The following is a 20894-nucleotide window of genomic DNA, read 5'->3' as shown; positions in this document are numbered from 1 at the left end:
CTTCACTGCTTTCAGTAACCTACCTCCTACACCATACACTTGCAACATCTGCCACATTGCCCCCCTATCCACCCTGTCATACGCCTTTTCCAAATCCATAAATGCCACAAAGACCTCTTTAGCCTTATCTAAATACTGTTCACTTATATGTTTCACTGTAAACACCTGGTCCACACACCCCCTACCTTTCCTAAAGCCTCCTTGTTCATCTGCTATCCTATTCTCCGTCTTACTCTTAATTCTTTCAATAATAACTCTACCATACACTTTACCAGGTATACTCAGCAGACTTATCCCCCTATAATTTTTGCACTCTCTTTTATCCCCTTTGCCTTTATACAAAGGAACTATGCATGCTCTCTGCCAATCCCTAGGTACCTTACCCTCTTCCATACATTTATTAAATAATTGCACCAACCACTCCAAAACTATATCCCCACCTGCTTTTAACATTTCTATCTTTATCCCATCAATCCCGGCTGCCTTACCCCCTTTCATTTTACCTACTGCCTCACGAACTTCCCCCACACTCACAACTGGCTCTTCCTCACTCCTACAAGATGTTATTCCTCCTTGCCCTATACACGAAATCACGGCTTCCCTATCTTCATCAACATTTAACAATTCCTCAAAATATTCCCTCCATCTTCCCAATACCTCTAACTCTCCATTTAATAACTCTCCTCTCCTATTTTTAACTGACAAATACATTTGTTCTCTAGGCTTTCTTAACTTGTTAATCTCACTCCAAAACTTTTTCTTATTTTCAACAAAATTTGTTGATAACATCTCACCCACTCTCTCATTTGCTCTCTTTTTACATTGCTTCACCACTCTCTTAACCTCTCTCAAAAAAGATACCCAAGAGTTGCACATGTGTCTAATTTATCAACATGTCGGTTCTCTGAACCATTCATCTACAAACCTGTCAGACACTGCAACTTCTTGGGATCTTAATACTTAGGAATTCTTCGCTTGCCTAATTCTTGGGCACGACCTACTTCCACATTGAACAAATGTGACACCACCTATGACTGCTGCACCTCTCCTGCCATATGGTTTATAAGCTGCTTCTCCGCTCATATGCCGTATTCTATTCAAGATTGATGGACTGAACACATCGACTCAAGGTTAAGGGACTGATTACCTCATTCTCTTCCTGTTCTTCAAGTTTCTCCTACGTATGGACTGATGAAGCCACTGTGTGGCGAAACGTTTCCTCAAAAAAGATACCCAAGAGTTGCACATGTGTCTAATTTATCATAAATATCTTACAAATGAATTACAAATAGCACAAAAAAATTTACCTAACCATAACAAACAAACAAGGCAAGTGATCTCAAAAACATTCCCAAGTCATCAATCAGCCTGGAGTTTTTCCAGTATAACCTAAACTTAAATTATGTTGGATAATTTGTTATTTTAGTCACCTAGATAACTCACTGACATTGGTGATTTGAAGTCAATGACTTTACCTGAGACCACGAAGAACTCTAACTGAACCCAACTCCTGATTAACCAATGCAAATAAAATGGAAGATTATACACATATGGCTTTCACTCTGTATTACATATACAGTGTACCCCCGCCTTACGATATTATTTCATTCCAGAGGTCTGTTCGGGTGCTGTTATAGACCGAATTTGTTCCCATAAGGAATATTGTGAATTAGATTAGTCCGTTTCAGACCCCCAAAAATACACGTACAAAAGCACTTACAAAAATACACTTACATAATTGGTCGAGTTGGGAGCTGATCGTAAGGCGGGGGTCCACTGTATTAATTTACTGGATGTGAATGTTCTTGAAAGTGAAATTCAGAACTATCAGTAACATTTGGCTGTACTTATTTCATTATAAAACAATACAGGTTTTAAATCTGAAAAGGCTGAAAACCGAAGTAATACTTCCCATAAAAATTAATGTAAATACAATTAATCCATTCCTGACACCCAAAAATATTAACAAAAAATACATTTTTTTAAAGATTAACTATAGTTTTACATACACAAAACAATGAGAACTAAATAAAATGACTAATGAAATGGATAAATGAACATTTAACATCACATTTACCTTTACTGAAGATTCTTGTTGGTGTATGGAAGACAGGGAGGAGGAGAGAGGGAGGACTGATTATTGTTTGGAAGGGGAATACCCCTCTATATGGGCTTCAGGTATCAAGTCCCTATCTAAGGTTACTTCCCTTCTTTGTCTTTTACTACCACTAGGACCAGTTTGAGAGTCACTGCACCCCTGCCGCACAAAAAAACTGTCCAGAGAGGTCTGTTTTTGGCGTCTCTAAGATTTGCCTGAAGTGGGACAAGGTTTTGTCAATGAACATGTTGCAGATATAGATTGTTTCAGCTTGGTCAGGGTGATATTTCTCCACAAAACTTTGCACCTCCCTCCACTTTGCACAAATGTCCTTAATCGCTGAAGAAGATAAGATAAGATAAGATAAGAGTTCGTTCGGATTTTTAACCCCGGAGGGTTAGCCACCCAGGATAACCCAAGAAAGTCAGTGTGTCATCGAGGACTGTCTAACTTATTTCCATTGGGGTCCTCAATCTTGTCCCCCAGGATGCGACCCACACCAGTCGACTAACACCCAGGTACCTATTTGCTGCTAGGTGAACAGGACAATAGTGTAAGGAAATGTGTCGAAATGTTTCCACCCGCCGGGAATCGAACCCAGGCCCTCTGTGTGTGAAGTGGGAGCTTTAGCCACCAGGCCACCGGGCACTTTCTTCTCTCTCTCTTCCTCCTCCTCTGAACCAATTTCCTCAGCTGTGGTCTGTTGCAGATGGTCTTGCAGCTCTTCAGTGGTTAGCTCTTGGGCCCATGGTGACTTATTTTGAAGTTGCACTCATTAAACAAACACAAAAAAAAATAGATTATAATGAAATGTTTGGATGAATGCGCAGAGGGTTGCTCACTCACCAAGACACACAACCAGACTGACACGCATGCGGCGTAGCGGGCGGACGTGTTCAATATGGCCGATTTCCGAGTTGCTGGCCGAAATCCAGGATAGAATTTTGGCCTAAAAAAAGCAGCTGAAATCCGATTTGGCAGATATCCACACCGCGGAAATAAACAGTATAAAATATCGACACAATGGAAATATGAACACATACGCAGTATAATGTGATCCTTTATTGACAACGTTTCGCCCACTCAGTGGGCTTTATCACAAACAGATCTACCTGGGTGGAAGGTATGTGAGTATTTATAGGATGAGGTCAGGTTGAGATATCTAACCAAGCAACGGCTTCTATAACATAGCTGAACCCCTTGCCAAGAAACTTCATCGCTATCCCACGTAAGAACATAAGAATGGAGGAACACTGCAGAAGGTCTACTCTCTCCATATACTTATCCAATCTCTCTTCCAAGCTATCCAAGGTATTAGACTATAACCCTACTCGGTAGATTGTCACATGCAGCATTCTCCACCTGACCCAGCATTCTCAACTTGACCTCATCCTATAAACACTCATGTACCTTCCACCCAGGTAGATCTGTTTGTGACTTGATAAAGCCCACTGTGTGGGTGAAACGTTGTCAATAAAGGATCACATTATACTGCATATGTGTTTATATTTCCAGATATCCACATCGGGCGATATCCGGGGGTCCACTGTATAGCATTTGATTAAAGGCTTTTCAACAAGGTTTAAAGTCTTTCAACAAATTACAAATACAGGTGTTTTTGAAGACTATTGTTTGAGGTTACTACAATAATTGTATTAATCACATTACTAAAGACATACAGTGGTGATATTAATTGAAGAATTAGATTAAACCAACACAAGTAAGTCAAATCTCTCAATTAAACTTTTAGTAGTCCCCACTGTTAGTGGATTATTATTATAATCATGGGGAGTGCTAAACCCGTAGGATCATACAGCACATGTGGGGGGGGGATGGAAGGTATTCAGGCTTAATTCAGGGAACTGGAGCACAGATCCAATTCCCTAGATCAAGAGCCCCTCACCAGCGTCAAGGAACCTTCCTTGAGGGGGTTGTTAGTGGATTATACATTAATCGCCATATTATTATTATTGTCATGGGAGTAAGAGCTCTAAACCCGAGAGTTCACACAGTGTCAGGGGGGAGGGGGAAATAGAAAGCAAACAGATTCGATACAAGGAAGGGGTTATATATTCCGATTCTTTGGATCAAGAGCTCTACACCAGCGTCAAGGAACCCTCCTTGAGGGGATTAATAGCCATAACTACGATACATTCAGAAGAGTTGAGTGATTGCTAGAGTTCTACTTCAATATATCAGACCTTCCCACTCAAGCAGCAGACATTTACAGAATATCCCACTCCAGATAAGAAATGGAAAAACAATGGCGAGCTTGGAGACGTTACATATGGCATTTATTTTGCATTTTTTTCCCCTCCAGGTGTAGTCAGTACATACCGTACATCTGGAGTCAGTTAAGTCAGGTGAGTAAAGGGTGTCATGCCAAGAAATATGGTGAGTAGAGACAGTGCTCGCCCAAGATGTCTGCTGCTGCTGCTGCTGCTTCCTCAACACCAAAACAAAGCTGGTTTGTTGCACAAATATATGTATGTGTGTTAATTCAATTTATTTTAGGCTGAGGAAAAAACGCATATTTAAATTACTTCTGAATGAGCGTACATTTACATCCTCCAAGAGTTCCTATATCTAAGTTCATTATCATCATTAATAGAGCTGCTGGGTGAATACCTTGCAACACTGTGATCCTCTACCATAACCTTACTTTAATTTACTGCTATCAAGAAATACTAAACCCAGAGAGGTTCATGGAGCGCCTAGGGTAACGGAATTATTATTATTATTATAATCAAGGGGAAGCGCTAAACCCGGAGGATTATACAGCGCCTGGGGGGGGATGTGGAAGGCATTCAGGCTTAATTCGGGGAACTGGAGCACAGATCCAATTCCCTAAATCAAGAGCCCCTCACCAACATCAAGGAACCTTCCTTGAGGGGTAGGGTAACGGAAGGTAATCAGGCTGAAAAAAAAAAACATTTTTTGCTCGAATTATTAACCCGGAGGGTTATTAACCCAGGATAACTAAAAAAAATCAGGATATTATCAACGCATGTCTAATAACATTATTAGTCATGGGAGCGCTAAACCCGTAAGGGTCACATAGCGTCTGGGGTGGGTGAGGGGTGAATGGAAGACGTTGAGGCACGATTCAAGGAACTGGCGCACAGGTGCAATTTGAGAGCCTTTCAACAATATCAAAGAACCTCCCTTGATGGAGGCCTGTCTGTCTTATTTCCATTGTTGTGGTCCATCTAAGGAAGGTTGTGCAAGATTCAGTTCCTTAGATCAAGAGCGCTGCGCTGCAGAATAAAGAAACAGCACTCGGCAAACTAACTGCACAGGTGTATATATTCAAACTATGTACTTGTAGTAAATAAAGATATTATTATTATTATTATTATTAACTATGTACGTCTTGGTGGCTATACACTGACAGTTACTTTAATTCCCATTTTATGGAGCAATCATCTTCACACAGTAGACAGACTCTATTCCTGAATTGCTAAAAATACATGGAGTTTACCTGGAGAGAGTTCCGGGGGTCAACGCCCCCGCGACCCAGTCTGTGACCAGGCCTCCTGGTGGAACAGGGCCTGATCAACCAGGCTGTTACTGAGAATTTGTTTTATACTCTGATGAACTTTTTATTTCCTCATTGAAATTTCTCATCGTTGAACTTCATATTGTTTTCTGCAGCCCACTGAAAGATTTGGTTGATGTCCGCCTGGAGCCTTGCAGTGTCTGCAAAGGAAAACACTCATGCAGATTCGGGTGTCATCTGCAAAGGAAGACACGGTGCTGTGGCTGACATCCTTCTCTATGTCAGATATGAGGATGAGAAACAAGATGGGAGCAAGTACTGTGCCTTGTGGAAAAGAGCTTTTCACCGTAGCCGCCTCAGATTTTACTCTGTTGACTACTACTCTGTGTTCTCTTTGTGAGGAAATTATAGATCCATCTACCAACTTTTCCTGTTATTCCTTTAGCACGCATTTTGTGCGCTATTACGCCATGGTCACACTTATCGAAGACTATTGCAAAGTCTGTGTATATTATATTTGCATTATTTTTGTCTTCTAGTGCATCCAGGACCTTATCGTAGTGATTCAGTTTTTGGGACAGACAGGAGCGACCTGCTCTAAACCCATGTTGCCCTGGGTTGTGTAATTGATGGGTATCTAGATGGGTGGCGATCATACTTCTTAGGACCCTTTCAAAGATTTTTATGATATGGGATCTTAGCACTATCGGTCTGTAGTTCTTTGCTATTGCTTTACTGCCCCCTTTGTGGAGTGGGGCTATGTCTGTTGTTTTTAGTAACTGTGGGACGACCCCAGTGTTTACCTGGAGTTTACCTGGAGAGAGTTCCGGGGGTCAACGCCCCCGCGGCCCGGTCTGTGACCAGGCCTCCTGGTGGATCAGAGCCTGATCAACCAGGCTGTTGCTGCTGGCTGCACGCAAACCAACGTACGAGCCACAGCCCGGCTGATCCAGAACTGACTTTAGGTGCTTGTCCAGTGCCAGCTTGAAGACTGCCAGGGGTCTGTTGGTAATCCCCCTTATGTGTGCTGGGAGGCAGTTGAACAGTCTCGGGCCCCTGACACTTATTGTATGGTCTCTTAACGTGCTAGTGACACCCCTGCTTTTCATTGGGGGGATGGTGCATCGTCTGCCAAGTCTTTTGCTTTCGTAGTGAGTGATTTTCGTGTGCAAGTTCGGTACTAGTCCCTCTAGGATTTTCCAGGTGTATATAATCATGTATCTCTCCCTCCTGCGTTCCAGGGAATACAGGTTTAGGAACCTGAAGCGCTCCCAATAATTGAGGTGTTTTATCTCCGTTATGCGCGCTGTGAAAGTTCTCTGTACATTTTCTAGGTCGGCAATTTCACCTGCCTTGAAAGGTGCTGTTAGTGTGCAGCAATATTCCAGCCTAGATAGAACAAGTGACCTGAAGAGTGTCATCATGGGCTTGGCCTCCCTAGTTTTGAAGGTTCTCATTATCCATCCTGTCATTTTTCTAGCAGATGCGATTGATACAATGTTATGGTCCTTGAAGGTGAGATCCTCCGACATGATCACTCCCAGGTCTTTGACGTTGGTGTTTCGCTCTATTTTGTGGCCAGAATTTGTTTTGTACTCTGATGAAGATTTAATTTCCTCATGTTTACCATATCTGAGTAATTGAAATTTCTCATCGTTGAACATCATATTGTTTTCTGCAGCCCACTGAAAGATTTGGTTGATGTCCGCCTGGAGCCTTGCAGTGTCTGCAATGGAAGACACTGTCATGCAGATTCGGGTGTCATCTGCAAAGGAAGACACGGTGCTGTGGCTGACATCCTTGTCTATGTCGGATATGAGGATGAGGAACAAGATGGGAGCGAGTACTGTGCCTTGTGGAACAGAGCTTTTCACCGTAGCTGCCTCGGACTTTACTCTGTTGACGACTACTCTCTGTGTTCTGTTAGTGAGGAAATTATAGATCCATCGACCGACTTTTCCTGTTATTCCTTTAGCACGCATTTTGTGCGCTATTACGCCATGGTCACACTTATCGAAGGCTTTTGCAAAGTCTGTATATATTACATCTGCATTCTTTTTGTCTTCTAGTGCATTTAGGACCTTGTCGTAGTGATCCAATAGTTGAGACAGACAGGAGCGACCTGTTCTAAACCCATGTTGCCCTGGGTTGTGTAACTGATGGGTTTCTAGATGGGTGGTGATCTTGCTTCTTAGGACCCTTTCAAAGATTTTTATGATATGGGATGTTAGTGCTATTGGTCTGTATTTCTTTGCTGTTGCTTTACTGCCCCCTTTGTGGAGTGGGGCTATGTCTGTTGTTTTTAGTAACTGTGGGACGACCCCCGTGTCCATGCTCCCTCTCCATAGGATGGAAAAGGCTCGTGATAGGGGCTTCTTGCAGTTCTTGATGAACACAGAGTTCCATGAGTCTGGCCCTAGGGCAGAGTGCATGGGCATGTCATTTATCGCCTGTTCGAAGTCATTTGGCGTCAGGATAACATCGGATAGGCTTGTGTTAATCAAATTTTGTGGCTCTCTCATAAAAAATTCATTTTGATCTTCGACTCTCAGTCTGGTTAGCGGCTTGCTAAAAACTGAGTCATATTGGGACTTGAGTAGCTCACTCATTTCCTTGCTGTCATCTGTGTAGGACCCATCTTGTTTAAGTAGGGGCCCAATACTGGACGTTGTTCTCGATTTTGATTTGGCATAGGAGAAGAAATACTTTGGGTTTCTTTCGATTTCATTTATGGCTTTTAGTTCTTCCCGCGATTCCTGACTCCTAAAGGATTCTTTTAGCTTAAGTTCGATGCTTGCTATTTCTCTGACCAGTGTCTCCCTACGCATTTCAGATATATTGACCTCTTTTAGCCGCTCTGTTATTCTTTTCCATCGCCTGTAAAGGGGGCGCCTGTCTCTTTCTGTTTTACATCTACTCCTCCTTTTTCTTAGAGGAATAAGCCTTGTGCATACATCGAGTGCCACCGAGTTAATCTGTTCTAGGCATAAGTTGGGGTCTGTGTTGCTTAGTATATCTTCCCAGCTTATATCGGTTAGGACTTGGTTTACTTGGTCCCACTTTATGTTTTTGTTATTGAAGTTGAATTTGGTGAATGCTCCCTCGTGACTAATCTCATTATGTCGGTCTGGGGCTCCGCGCATACATGACTGAACCTCAATTATGTTGTGATCTGAGTATATTGTTTTTGATATTGTGACATTTCTTATCAGATCATCATTGTTAGTGAAGATGAGGTCTAGTGTATTCTCCAGTCTAGTAGGCTCTATTATTTGCTGGCTTAAATTGAATTTTGTGCAGAGATTTAAAAGCTCGCGTGAGTGTGAGTTTTCATCAGAGCTGCCTCCTGGTGTTATTACTGCAACAATATTATTTGCTATATTCCTCCATTTTAGGTGCCTTAAGTTGAAATCCCCCAGGAGCAAGATGTTGGGTGCAGGAGCTGGAAGGTTTTCCAGACAGTGGTCAATTTTTAACAGCTGTTCCTGGAATTGCTGGGATGTTGCATCCGGAGGCTTGTAGACTACCACAATGACTAGGTTTTGGTTCTCGACCTTTACTGCTAAAACTTCCACTACATCATTTGAGGCATTTAGAAGTTCTGTGCAAACAAGTGACTCTGCAATGTACAGGCCAACCATCCTCCCCCTTTTGCCTGTTCACTCTGTCACATCTGTATAGGTCGTAACCTGGGATCCATATTTCGTTGTCCAAGTGATCCTTTATGTGGGTCTCAGTGAAAGCCGCGAACATTGCCTTTGCCTCTGCAAGCAGTCCACGGATGAAAGGTATTTTGTTGTGTGTCCATGCTCCCTCTCCATACCTGGAGTTTACCTGGAGAGAGTTCCGGGGGTCAACGCCCCTGCGGCCCGGTCTGTGACCAAGCCTCCTGGTGGATCAGAGCCTGATCAACCAGGCTGTTGCTGCTGGCTGCACGCAAACCAACGTACGAGCCACAGCCCGGCTGGTCAGGAACCGACTTTAGGTGCTTGTCCAGTGCCAGCTTGAAGACTGCCAGGGGTCTGTTGGTAATCCCCCTTATGTATGCTGGGAGGCAGTTGAACAGTCTCGGGCCCCTGACACTTATTGTATGGTCTCTTAACGTCCTAGTGACACCCCTGCTTTTCATTGGGGGGGATGCTGCATCGTCCGCCAAGTCTTTTGCTTTCGTAGTGAGTGATTTTCGTGTGCAAGTTCGGTACTAGTCCCTCTAGGATTTTCCAGGTGTATATAATCGTGTATCTCTCCCGCCTGCGTTCCAGGGAATACAGTTTTAGGAACCTCAAGCGCTCCCAGTAATTGAGGTAAAAGCTCGTGATAGGGGCTTCTTGCAGTTCTTGATGAACACGGAGTTCCATGAGTCTGGCCCTGGGGCAGAGTGCATGGGCATGTCATTTATCGCCTGTTCGAAGTCATTTGGCGTCAGGATAACATCAGATAGGCTTGTGTTTACCAAATTCTGTGGCTCTCTCATAAAAATTCATTTAGATCTTCGACTCTCAGTCTGGTTAGCGGCTTGCTAAAAACTGAGTCATATCGGGACTTGAGTAGCTCACTCATTCCCTTGCTGTCATCTGTGTAGGACCCATCTTGTTTAAGTAGGGGCCCAATACTGGACGTTGTTCTCGACTTTGATTTGGCATATGGTTTCTTTCGATTTCATTTATGGCTTTTAGTTCTTCCCGCGATTCCTGACTCCTATAAGATTCCTTTAGCTTTAGTTCGATGATTGCTATTTCTCTGACCAGTGTCCCCCTACGCATTGCAGATATATTGGCCTCTTTTAGCCGCTCTGTTATTCTTTTCCGTCGCCTGTAAAGGGAGCGCCTGTCTCTTTCTATTTTACATCTACTCCTCCTTTTTCTTAAAGGAATATGCCTTGAGCATACATCGAGTGCCACAGAGTTAATCTGCTTTAGGCATAAGCTGGGGTGTGTGTTGCTTAGTCAATCTTCCCAGCTTATATCGTTTAGGACTTGGTTTACTTGGTCCCACTTTATGTTCTTGTTATTGAAGTTGAATTTGGTGAAGGCTCCCTCGTGACTGATCCCATTTGTCGGTCTGGGGCTCCACGCATACATGTCTGAACCTCGATTATGTTGTGATCTGAGTATATTGTTTTTGATATGGTGACATTTCGTATCAAATCATCATTGTTAGTGAAGATGAGGTCCAGTGTATTCCCCAATCTAGTAGGCTCTACTATTTGCTGGTTTAAGTTGAATTTTGTGCAGATATTTAAAAGCTCGTGTGTGTGAGAGTTCTCGTCTGAGCTGCATCCTGGTGTTTTCACTGCAACAACATTATTTGCTATATTCCTCCATTTTAGGTGCCTTAAGTTGAAATCCCCCAGGAGCAAGATGTTGGGGGCAGGAGCTGGAAGGTTTTCCAGACGGTGGTTAATTTTCAACAGCTGTTCCTGGAATTGTTGGGACGTTGCATCCAGAGGCTTGTAGACTACCACAATGACTAGATTTTGGTTCTCGATCTTTACTGCTAAAACTTCCACTACATCATTTGAGGCATTAAGCAGTTCTGTGCAAATAAGTGACTACGATATACAGGCCAACCCCCCAACCCCCCCCCGCCCCTTTTGCCTGTTCACTCTGTCGCATCTGTATAGGTTGTAACCTGGGATCCATATTTCGTTGTCCAAGTGATCCTTTATGTGGGTCTCTGTGAAAGCCGCGAACATTGCATTTGCCTCTGCAAGCAGTCCACAAATGAAAGGTATTTTGTTGTTCGTTGCTGGCTTTAGACCCTGTATATTTGCAAAGAAGAATGTCGTCGGATTGGTGGTACTGGGGGGGGGGACTTTTTTTTCGGCAGTTAGTTTAATTTGTTTATTATGCACCCCATACCCATCCTGTGGGCGGTAGTCAAAAGATTACAGAGGTACATAATGGGTCCAGGGACTGGACTCCAAAGTTTTGGTAGCTGAGCAAGTTACAGAGGTAATGAACTCACAATTACAAAAGTAATGAACTCACAATTTACAAAGGTAATGAACTCACAATTTACAAAGGTAATGAACTCCAGGTAGGTCTGGTCACAATCATGACAAGTTACAAAGGTATGTACAGATTACAGAGGTACGTAATGGGTCCAGGGACTGGGCCCCCAAAGTTTTGATAGCTGAACTTTGGTACAAAGGTAATGAACTCACAAGTTACAGAGGTAATGAATCATGTAAGTAAATTTACTTACTTACGTTTATACATGGCTACAATCATGAACGAATTATAGAGTAATGAGCGTACTAGAATGGATGGTAATATACCACTGCATAAAATACTTTGACATTTCATGAACATTTTTCTCTGAATTTATTAATTTTATCTCATTCCAGCACATAATGACGCAAGTTGTGGGAGTAATCCATCTGCCAAAGTTAACATTGGGTTATGTCTACATTCGCTGGTTATGTTGATGCAATCTCTCCGACATACTAATAAGGCAGCTGGAGCCGGGTGACTGTGACATCCAAGAGTCTGTCGCTTATGTTGGATGCACCACAGACATGTAGCTCCTTCATGATAAGTAAGTAAGTTTATTCAGGTATATACAAATACAGTTACATAGATTATCATACATAGCAGCATATGTGCAGAGAACCTAGGATAACCCAAAAAAGTCAGAGTGACTTATTTCCATTGGGGTCCTGATAGAATGATGATAGGTAGACTGACTGGTGTCAGTCTCCCTCATGAAATTCTTTTCTTATTATTGTTTTCAAACTGTTAACTAACAGGTCGAGAATATAATCCACTCGCTCCTTTGCCAGTTCAACAGTTCTATTATGCATTCGAAGACCAATGTGAGATGGAATCCACAGGTCTGCTCTGACTCCACTGTCTGCAATCCTACTAAGGGTGTCACAATATATATTCAACGAGTTATGAGTATTATTTATGGTTAATAAGGAACCGGTTGCAATTAAGGTGTCAACCCTTGATACATGGACGCATCTGAGTGCAAGGAGTGTTGAAGAATTCAGTTTGAAAGGCAGAAGCCCAGTTATTGATGGGTGCTTCACTTGCTATACAAGATCCATCACTGTATGATAACACTACCAGCTGCATCAGTGGATTAGTGAACAGAGTCATCAACATACATAATTTGTGAGAGTGCTGTGTGACTAACGCATCAATGCAGTTTAAGGTATCCTGGCTTCAAGGCGAAGCTTTGGTTGTCATCGAAGTTTTTTTTTTTTTTTTTTGGGGGGGGGGGGTGAGGGATAGCAGTTTGGAATGAGGTAATTTCCCATGGTTAAGGGATGTGTTGCTGTTGTCTTATTTGACACAGATCATAGTATCTGATTCATTCGGAAGTTAGTTCGTTTTTATGGTCCATCTGGGGAGTGGTGTCCAGTGCTAAAGAAAGTGTGGAAAATAAATTCCCATAATTATACTCTATATTTTTTTTTATGTAAATATACATGATTAATGCATTACTGTTGTTCTAAATTGTATTTTAAAGAGAACCAACAGGGAAGCTCTGCGCCTGCGCTGATGGGCAAGGGAGAGGTCGAGACGGGACATCAGGGAGTGGGAGTGTTTGGAATGGAGTTAAGAGGGAAAACATGGGACCAGGAAATTAGCGTTCACGGTGGCCTAAGGATTAATATAGGCCTCACTTCAAAATAGGAATTGTTGTAACTGATCCCGGTGAAGAGTGAGGGAACATGATTTACGGGACCACCGTAATAAAGTGGCAAAATTAGTGACTAATGGTAGGACCGGTGGTGACTGGCGCGTCGCCATGGAGTGTGTCCCGGGGCAAAATACCTGTGATTTAATCATCACTCATCGGTCTCAGATCTTAATGGAGTGGCCTCCAATGTGTATAATAATTATGAGACATTAAACCGTATGGTGGGCTAAGAAGTAATCAGTGATAATAACACCAAGTTAAGAGAATGTGTGAAGTGAAATGAGTTGCCGTTCTCAGAGTGAGCATCTGTTTACCTCGTGTTCCTGTCCCGAGGATAGTGAAGTTTTTATGGAGTCACGGCTTCTAAACCGGGACAAACCAACGGATACCTCGTCCTGCTGGAATAAGAGCTGTGTCGGTGTAGCAGGACATCGAAATGAGATGGTGAATGGAGGAAATAAGGAGCACCAATCACCCACAGTTAAGTAACCCTTCTAGTTATAGCAGACTGATACTGGCCAGTTAGGTATGTTGTAATTGGATAGGTTGTGGGTGATCCAGGTACATCAAGTGACCACCAGAGAATATCTGGTAAGTGGTGGGATCATATACAAGTGTTTTTCCTTGATGGATATATCCATGTGTAACCTACCCCCACCCCCTTCATTCAGTTAAACTAATATAATCTATACAGTCCACAATTAATTAGTAGCGCCGTACTTGTGGGTGTTATCCAATTTATACTGGTCTCGGATAGATATGGATAAAATTGTGAGGTCGAAGGGACCACCTGCAGTGACCAGGGGTGGTTAAGTTTTCTCACATGTCTACAGGGGTGACTACGGTAAACAATATGGTTGATGTCTCCCAATGAGATTACTCGTATGCATGTAATGTTGAGGTACATACCTGGAGTTTACCTGGAGAGAGTTCCGGGGGTCAACGCCCCCGCGGCCCGGTCTGTGACCAGGCCTCCTGGTGGATCGGTGCCTGATCAACCAGGCTGTTGCTGCTGGCTGCACGCAAACCAACGTACGAGCCACAGCCCGGCTGATCAGGAACTGACTTTAGGTGCTTGTCCAGTGCCAGCTTGAAGACTGCCAGGGGTCTGTTCGTAATCCCCCTTATGTGTGCTGGGAGGCAGTTGAACAGTCTCGGGCCCCTGACACTTATTGTATGGTCTCTTAACATGCTAGTGACACCCCTGCTTTTCACTGGGGGGATGGTGCATCGTCTGCCAAGTCTTTTGCTTTCGTAGTGAGCGATTTTCGTGGGCAAGTTCGGTACTAGTCCCTCTAGGATTTTCCAGGTGTATATAATCATGTATCTCTCCCTCCTGCGTTCCAGGGAATACAGGTTTAGGAACCTCAAGTGCTCCCAGTAATTGAGGTGTTTTATCTCTGTTATGTGCGCCGTGAAAGTTCTCTGTACATTTTCTAGGTCGGCAATTTCACCTGCCTTGAAAGGTGCTGTTAGTGTGCAGCAATATTCCAGCCTAGATAGAACAAGTGACCTGAAGAGTGTCATCATGGGCTTGGCCTCCCTAGTTTTGAAGGTTCTCATTATCCATCCTGTTATTTTTCTAGCAGATGCGATTGATACAATGTTATGGTCCATGAAGGTGAGATCCTCTGACATAATCACTCCCAGGTCTTTGACGTTGGTGTTTCGCTCTATTTTGTGGCCAGAATTTGTTTTGTACTCTGATGAAGATTTAATTTCCTCATGTTTACCATATCTGAGTAATTGAAATTTCTCATCGTTGAACATCATATTGTTTTCTGCAGCCCACTGAAAGATTTGGTTGATGTCCGCCTGGAGCCTTGCAGTGTCTGCAATGGAAGACACTGTCATGCAGATTCGGGTGTCATCTGCAAAGGAAGACACGGTGCTGTGGCTGACATCCTTGTCTATGTCGGATATGAGGATGAGGAACAAGATGGGAGCGAGTACTGTGCCTTGTGGAACAGAGCTTTTCACCGTAGCTGCCTCGGACTTTACTCTGTTGACGACTACTCTCTGTGTTCTGTTAGTGAGGAAATTATAGATCCATCGACCGACTTTTCCTGTTATTCCTTTAGCACGCATTTTGTGCGCTATTACGCCATGGTCACACTTGTCGAAGGCTTTTGCAAAGTCTGTATATATTACATCTGCATTATTTTTGTCTTCTAGTGCATTTAGGACCTTGTCGTAGTGATCTAATAGTTGAGACAGACAGGAGCGACCTGTTCTAAACCCATGTTGCCCTGGGTTGTGTAACTGATGGGTTTCTAGATGGGTGGTGATCTTGCTTCTTAGGACCCTTTCAAAGATTTTTATGATATGGGATGTTAGTGCTATTGGTCTGTAGTTCTTTGCTGTTGCTTTACTGCCCCCTTTGTGGAGTGGGGCTATGTCTGTTGTTTTTAGTAACTGTGGGACGACCCCCGTGTCCATGCTCCCTCTCCATAGGATGGAAAAGGCTCGTGATAGGTAACCCCCTATAAAATTTTCCATAGAAAGTTCGGAGGGCTTCTGTGTAAGGGTTTGCCTCAGTATATTAGCCCAACGAGGACATATCTTTCAGTGATACGATCTCTGATGCTTGGATTATAATTTTTTTCCCCATGTTTAAAATTTTGGTAGTATGAGGCCATCCTAGGATAATCCTCATTGCCTAATTCTGCGTTTTTTCCAGCCCCCAAGCTTTCACTCTGGTTCACGAGCAAGTAGTGGCTCAGCATAACAACCAGTGACCTAAAGTAAGAAAAATACATTGGTTGACTATGTCAATATATCTGAAAGGCGTAGGGAGACACTGGCCAGAGAAATAGCAAGCATCGAACTTAAGATAAAGGAATCTTATAGGAGTCAGGAATCGCGGGAAGAACTAAAAGCCATAAATGAAATCGAAAGAAACCCAAAGTATTTCTTCTAATATGCCAAATCAAAGTCGAGAACAACGTCCAGTATTGGGCCCCTACTTAAACAAGATGGGTCCTACACAGATGACAGCAAGGAAATGAGTGAGCTACTCAAGTCCCAATATGACTCAGTTTTTAGCAAGCCGCTAACCAGACTGAGAGTCGAAGATCAAAATGAATTTTTTATGAGAGAGCCACAGAATTTGGTAAACACAAGCCTATCTGATGTTATCCTGACGCCAAATGACTTCGAACAGGCGATAAATGACATGACCATGCACTCTGCCCCAGGGCCAGACTCATGGAACTCCGTGTTCATCAAGAACTGCAAGAAGCCCCTATCATGAGCTTTTACCATCCTATGGAGAGGGAGCATGGACACAGGGGTCGTCCCACAGTTACTAAAAACAACAGACATAGCCCCACTCCACAAAGGGGGCAGTAAAGCAACAGCAAAGAACTACAGACCGATAGCACTAACATCCCATATCATAAAAATCTTTGAAAGGGTCCTAAGAAGCAAGATCACCACCCATCTAGAAACCCATCAATTACACAACCCACGGCAACATGGGTTTAGAACAGGTCGCTCCTGTCTGTCTCAACTATTAGATCACTACGACAAGGTCCTAGATGCACTAGAAGACAAAAAGAATGCAGATGTAATATATACAGCCTTTGCAAAAGCCTTCGACAAGTGTGACCATAGCGTAATAGTGCACAAAATGCGTGCTAAAGGAATAACGGGAAAAGTCGGTCGATGGATCTATAATTTCGTAACAGAACACAGAGAGTAGTAGTCAACAGAGTAAAGTCCGAGGCAGCTACGGTGAAAAGCTCTGTTCCACAAGGCACAGTACTTGCTCCCATCTTGTTCCTCATCCTCATATCTGACATAGACAAGGATGTCAGCCACAGCACCGTGTCTTCCTTTGCAGATGACACCCGAATCTGCATGACAGTGTCTTCCATTGCAGACACTGCAAGGCTCCAGGCGGACATCAACCAAATCTTTCAGTGGGCTGCAGAAAGCAATATGAAGTTTAACGATGAGAAATTTCAATTACTCAGATATGGCAAACACGAGGAAATTAAATCTTCATCAGAGTACAAAACAAATTCTGGCCACAAAATAGAGCGAAAAACTAACGTTAAAGACCTGGGAGTGATCATGTCGGAGGATCTCACCTTCAAGGACCATAACACTGTATCAATCGCATCTGCTAGAAAAATGACAGGATGGATAATGAGAACCTTCAAAACTAGGGAGGCCAAGCCCATGATGACACTCTTCAGGTCACTTGTTCTATCTAGGCTGGAATATTGCTGCACACTAACAGCACCTTTCAAGGCAGGTGAAATTGCTGACCTAGAAAATGTACAGAGAACTTTCACGGCACGCATAACGGAGATAAAACACCTCAATTACTGGGAGCGCTTGAGGTTCCTGAACCTGTATTCCCTGGAACGCAGGAGGGAGACATACATGATTATATACACCTGGAAAATCCTAGAGGGACTAGTACCGAACTTGCACACGAAAATCACTCACTACGAAAGCAAAAGACTTGGCAGACGATGCAACATCCCCCCAATGAAAAGCAGGGGTATCACTAGCACGTTAAGAGACCATACAATAAGTGTCAGGGGCCCGAGACTGTTCAACTGCCTCCCAGCATACATAAGGGGGATTACCAACAGACCCCTGGCAATCTTCAAGCTGGCACTGGACAAGCACCTAAAGTCAGTTCCTAACCAGCCGGGCTGTGGCTTGTACGTTGGTTTGCGGGCAGGCAGCAGTAACAGCCTGGTTGATCAGGCTCTGATCCACCAGGAGGCCTGGTCACAGACCGGGCCGCGGGGGCGTTGACCCCCGGAACTCTCTCCAGGTAAACTCCAGGTATTCTTTCAGCAACACTAAGTATACCTAATTCTTTCCTCATATTAAGTACATATTATGATAATTATAGGACAGCACAGAATAATAATTTTTAGGGCTTAATTTTGTGTTTTTCGAGTCTTTCAAAGATTATACTTTTTTACAGAACTAAAACTGGTGCATAATAATCTATCCTCGATCTTATGTATGCTAAGTATATCACTTTTTTTTTTCTTTTTAACATTGACACCATATTTGGGATTATATCCTACAATAGTTCTGAGAGCTTTTAAATCTATCCTAACATTTTACACACAGTTATTAGTGTATATGAAACAGTAATATCTAGATATTTACAAGACACAATATGGTTACCATTAACCTTAAAATTTGATGGTCCACTTTTACGGTTACCAATGTGCTGTTAAATACTTTGGTGTTTTCTGCAGAAATTGAAAAGCGAAAATTATCAAAAACTGTCTGTATATGATTTAGAGTGGTTTGCATTTAATTTTGGGTTTAGGATGCACAAGCATCCTAAAGCTCCCGCTTCACACACGGAGGGCCTGGGTTCGATTCCCGGCTGGGTGAAAACATTTCGACGTGTTTCCTTACACCTGCTGTCATGTTCACCTAGCAGCAAATAGGTACCTGGGTGTTAGTCGACTGGTGTTGGTCGCATCCTGGGGGACAAGATTGAGGATTCCAATGGAAATAAGTTAGACAGCCCTAGATGACGCACTGACTTTCTTGGGTTATCCTGAGTGGCTAACCCTCCGGGGTTAAAAATCCGAAGAAAATCTTATCTTATCTTACCTTACCCAGGTTTGTGCCTTACCAGGATACACAGCAATTCACAACTGCAGACCAAACCAAGTTGGGGGTGGTATTGCAATCTATTACTCTAACCAATTATCTTGTATTAGCACCACTTGCTTTAGTGATGAATATGGGGAATACATTTTTGCTAATTTTACTGTAAAAAACCTTAAGACACCTATAACAATCGGTGCCATTTACCTGATACTTCACACAAACATCCCAAATTTCAGTGAGAAATTAAAGTCACTAATAACAAACAGACAAATGAATAAGCACCACCTTCTCTTAGCTGGAGACTTCAACATCAACCTTGGCTTACTAGATGATCAGCCTGTAACTGATTTCATCAACAATATGAACAACACACTTCTCATACCAACAATAACTAAACCAACCAGGCTCACTGAGACAAGTGCAACCATAATAGACCACATATGGACCAATATACTAGCCCCCCTTAAATCAGGGATAATCACAGATAGCACTACAGACCACTACCCTACCTTCCTCCTGACAAACATTAGTAAACCACCACTTGAATACAACAAAGTCTCATTTAGACTCCATGACGAGGCCTCAATAAGGAAGTTCACAGCTGACCTAGAGACTGTTGACTGGCCTACAGAATTCTCCAAGGCCAATGGTATTGATGACTGGACAGACATTTTTCTTAACAAATTACTTAGACTATACAACAAACATTGTCCTATAAAAAGAAACAGATCACAAACAAACGGCTTGGTTGCCCATGGCTAACCAGCACCATTCTGGAATCCATTGACAAGAAACACCAATATGAAAAAGCAATATAGACAGAGCTTAATACACAAAGATATTCTTAAACACTATTTGTGGAAAATTTTCTAGGGGTGATTACCTGTATGTATCTCAACATTATATACATACAAGTAATCTCATTGGGAGACAACCATATTGTTTACCGTAGTCACCCGTGTAGACATGTGAGAAAACTTAACCACCCCTGGTCACGGCAGGTGGTCCCTTCGACCTCACAATCTTATCCATATCTATCCGAGACCAGTATGGATTGGATAGCACCCACAAGTACGGTGCTACTAATTAATTGTGGACTGTATAGATTATATTAGTGTAACTGAATGAAGGGGCGGGGGTAGGTCACACATGGATATATCCATCAAGGAAAAACACTTGTACATAATCTCTCCACTTACCAGATATTCTCTGGTGGTCACTTGATGTAGCTGGATTACTCATAACCTATCCAATTACAACATACCTAACTGGCCAGTATCAGTCTGTTATAACTAGAAGGGTTACTTAACTGTGGGTGATTGATACTCCTTATTTCCTCCATTCACCATCTCATTTCAATGTCCTGCTACACCGACACGGTTCTCATTCCAGCAGGACGAGGTATCCGTTGGTTTGTCCCGGTTTAGAAGTCGTGACTCAATGAACTTCACTTTCCTCATCTCGGGAACAACGAGGTCTAACGTGTTCACTCGGAGCAAGGCGACTTATTTCACTTCACGCATTCTTAACTTAGCGTTATTATCATTAATTACATTACAATTCACAAGACGATTTAATGTCTCATAATTATTATACACAGAGATCACTCCATTAAAATCTGAGACCGATGAGTGATGATTAAACCAAGGGTAATTTTCCCCGGGACACAGTCCATGGTGACGCGCCAGTCACCCGGTCCTACCCTTATTCACTCATTTTACCACTTTATTATGGTGGTCCCGTAAATCATGTTCCCTCACTCTCCACCAGGAACAGTTACGACACTTCCTATTATGAAATGAGGCCTCTATTAATCCTTAGGCTGCCGTGAACGCCAATTTCCTGGTTCCATGCTTTCCCAGCCTCCTCAATACATTCAAAACACTGCCACCTCCCCCATGCCCCGAGTCGACCTCTAGCCCCGCACATCCGCGCATGCGCAAAGGGAACTCTTGGTTCTATCCTATTGTCAAATACATTTTTGACTCATATCGACACATTAAACACCTATTAGGCGCTATAGCTTCGGAAAATCAAAAAATT

General features: G+C 42.9%; 2 protein-coding genes across 6 annotated transcripts in view; one reads left to right on the top strand and one right to left on the bottom strand.

Annotated features, from left to right (window-relative positions):
- LOC128686172 (FGFR1 oncogene partner 2 homolog) overlaps positions 1-4587 on the bottom strand; it is an 83383-nt gene extending 78796 nt beyond the window's left edge. For all 4 annotated transcript variants that reach the window (XM_070083160.1, XM_053772948.2, XM_070083162.1 and 1 more), the window contains exon 1: positions 4436-4587. In XM_070083160.1, coding sequence (XP_069939261.1) covers positions 4436-4442 — 7 coding nt within the window. In that variant the 5' untranslated portion in view covers positions 4443-4587. The remainder of the gene's footprint in view (positions 1-4435) is intronic.
- A 7525-nt stretch (positions 4588-12112) lies between these two features.
- The window catches only part of G6P (Glucose-6-Phosphatase), a 43584-nt gene continuing 34802 nt past the window's right edge, over positions 12113-20894 (top strand). Inside the window, exon 1 of one of the 2 annotated variants that reach the window (XM_053772944.2) lies at positions 12113-12137. The gene's annotated coding sequence lies outside the window, so the exon portion shown is untranslated. The remainder of the gene's footprint in view (positions 12138-20894) is intronic. The other variant, XM_053772946.2, reaches the window with a different exon arrangement.

This window comes from Cherax quadricarinatus, chromosome 9 (genome assembly GCF_038502225.1).
Source record: "Cherax quadricarinatus isolate ZL_2023a chromosome 9, ASM3850222v1, whole genome shotgun sequence".
Classification (NCBI taxonomy): Eukaryota; Metazoa; Arthropoda; class Malacostraca; order Decapoda; family Parastacidae; genus Cherax; species Cherax quadricarinatus.
Note: the sequence above shows the minus strand (reverse complement) of the source record. Positions and strands in the feature narration are given on the sequence as shown.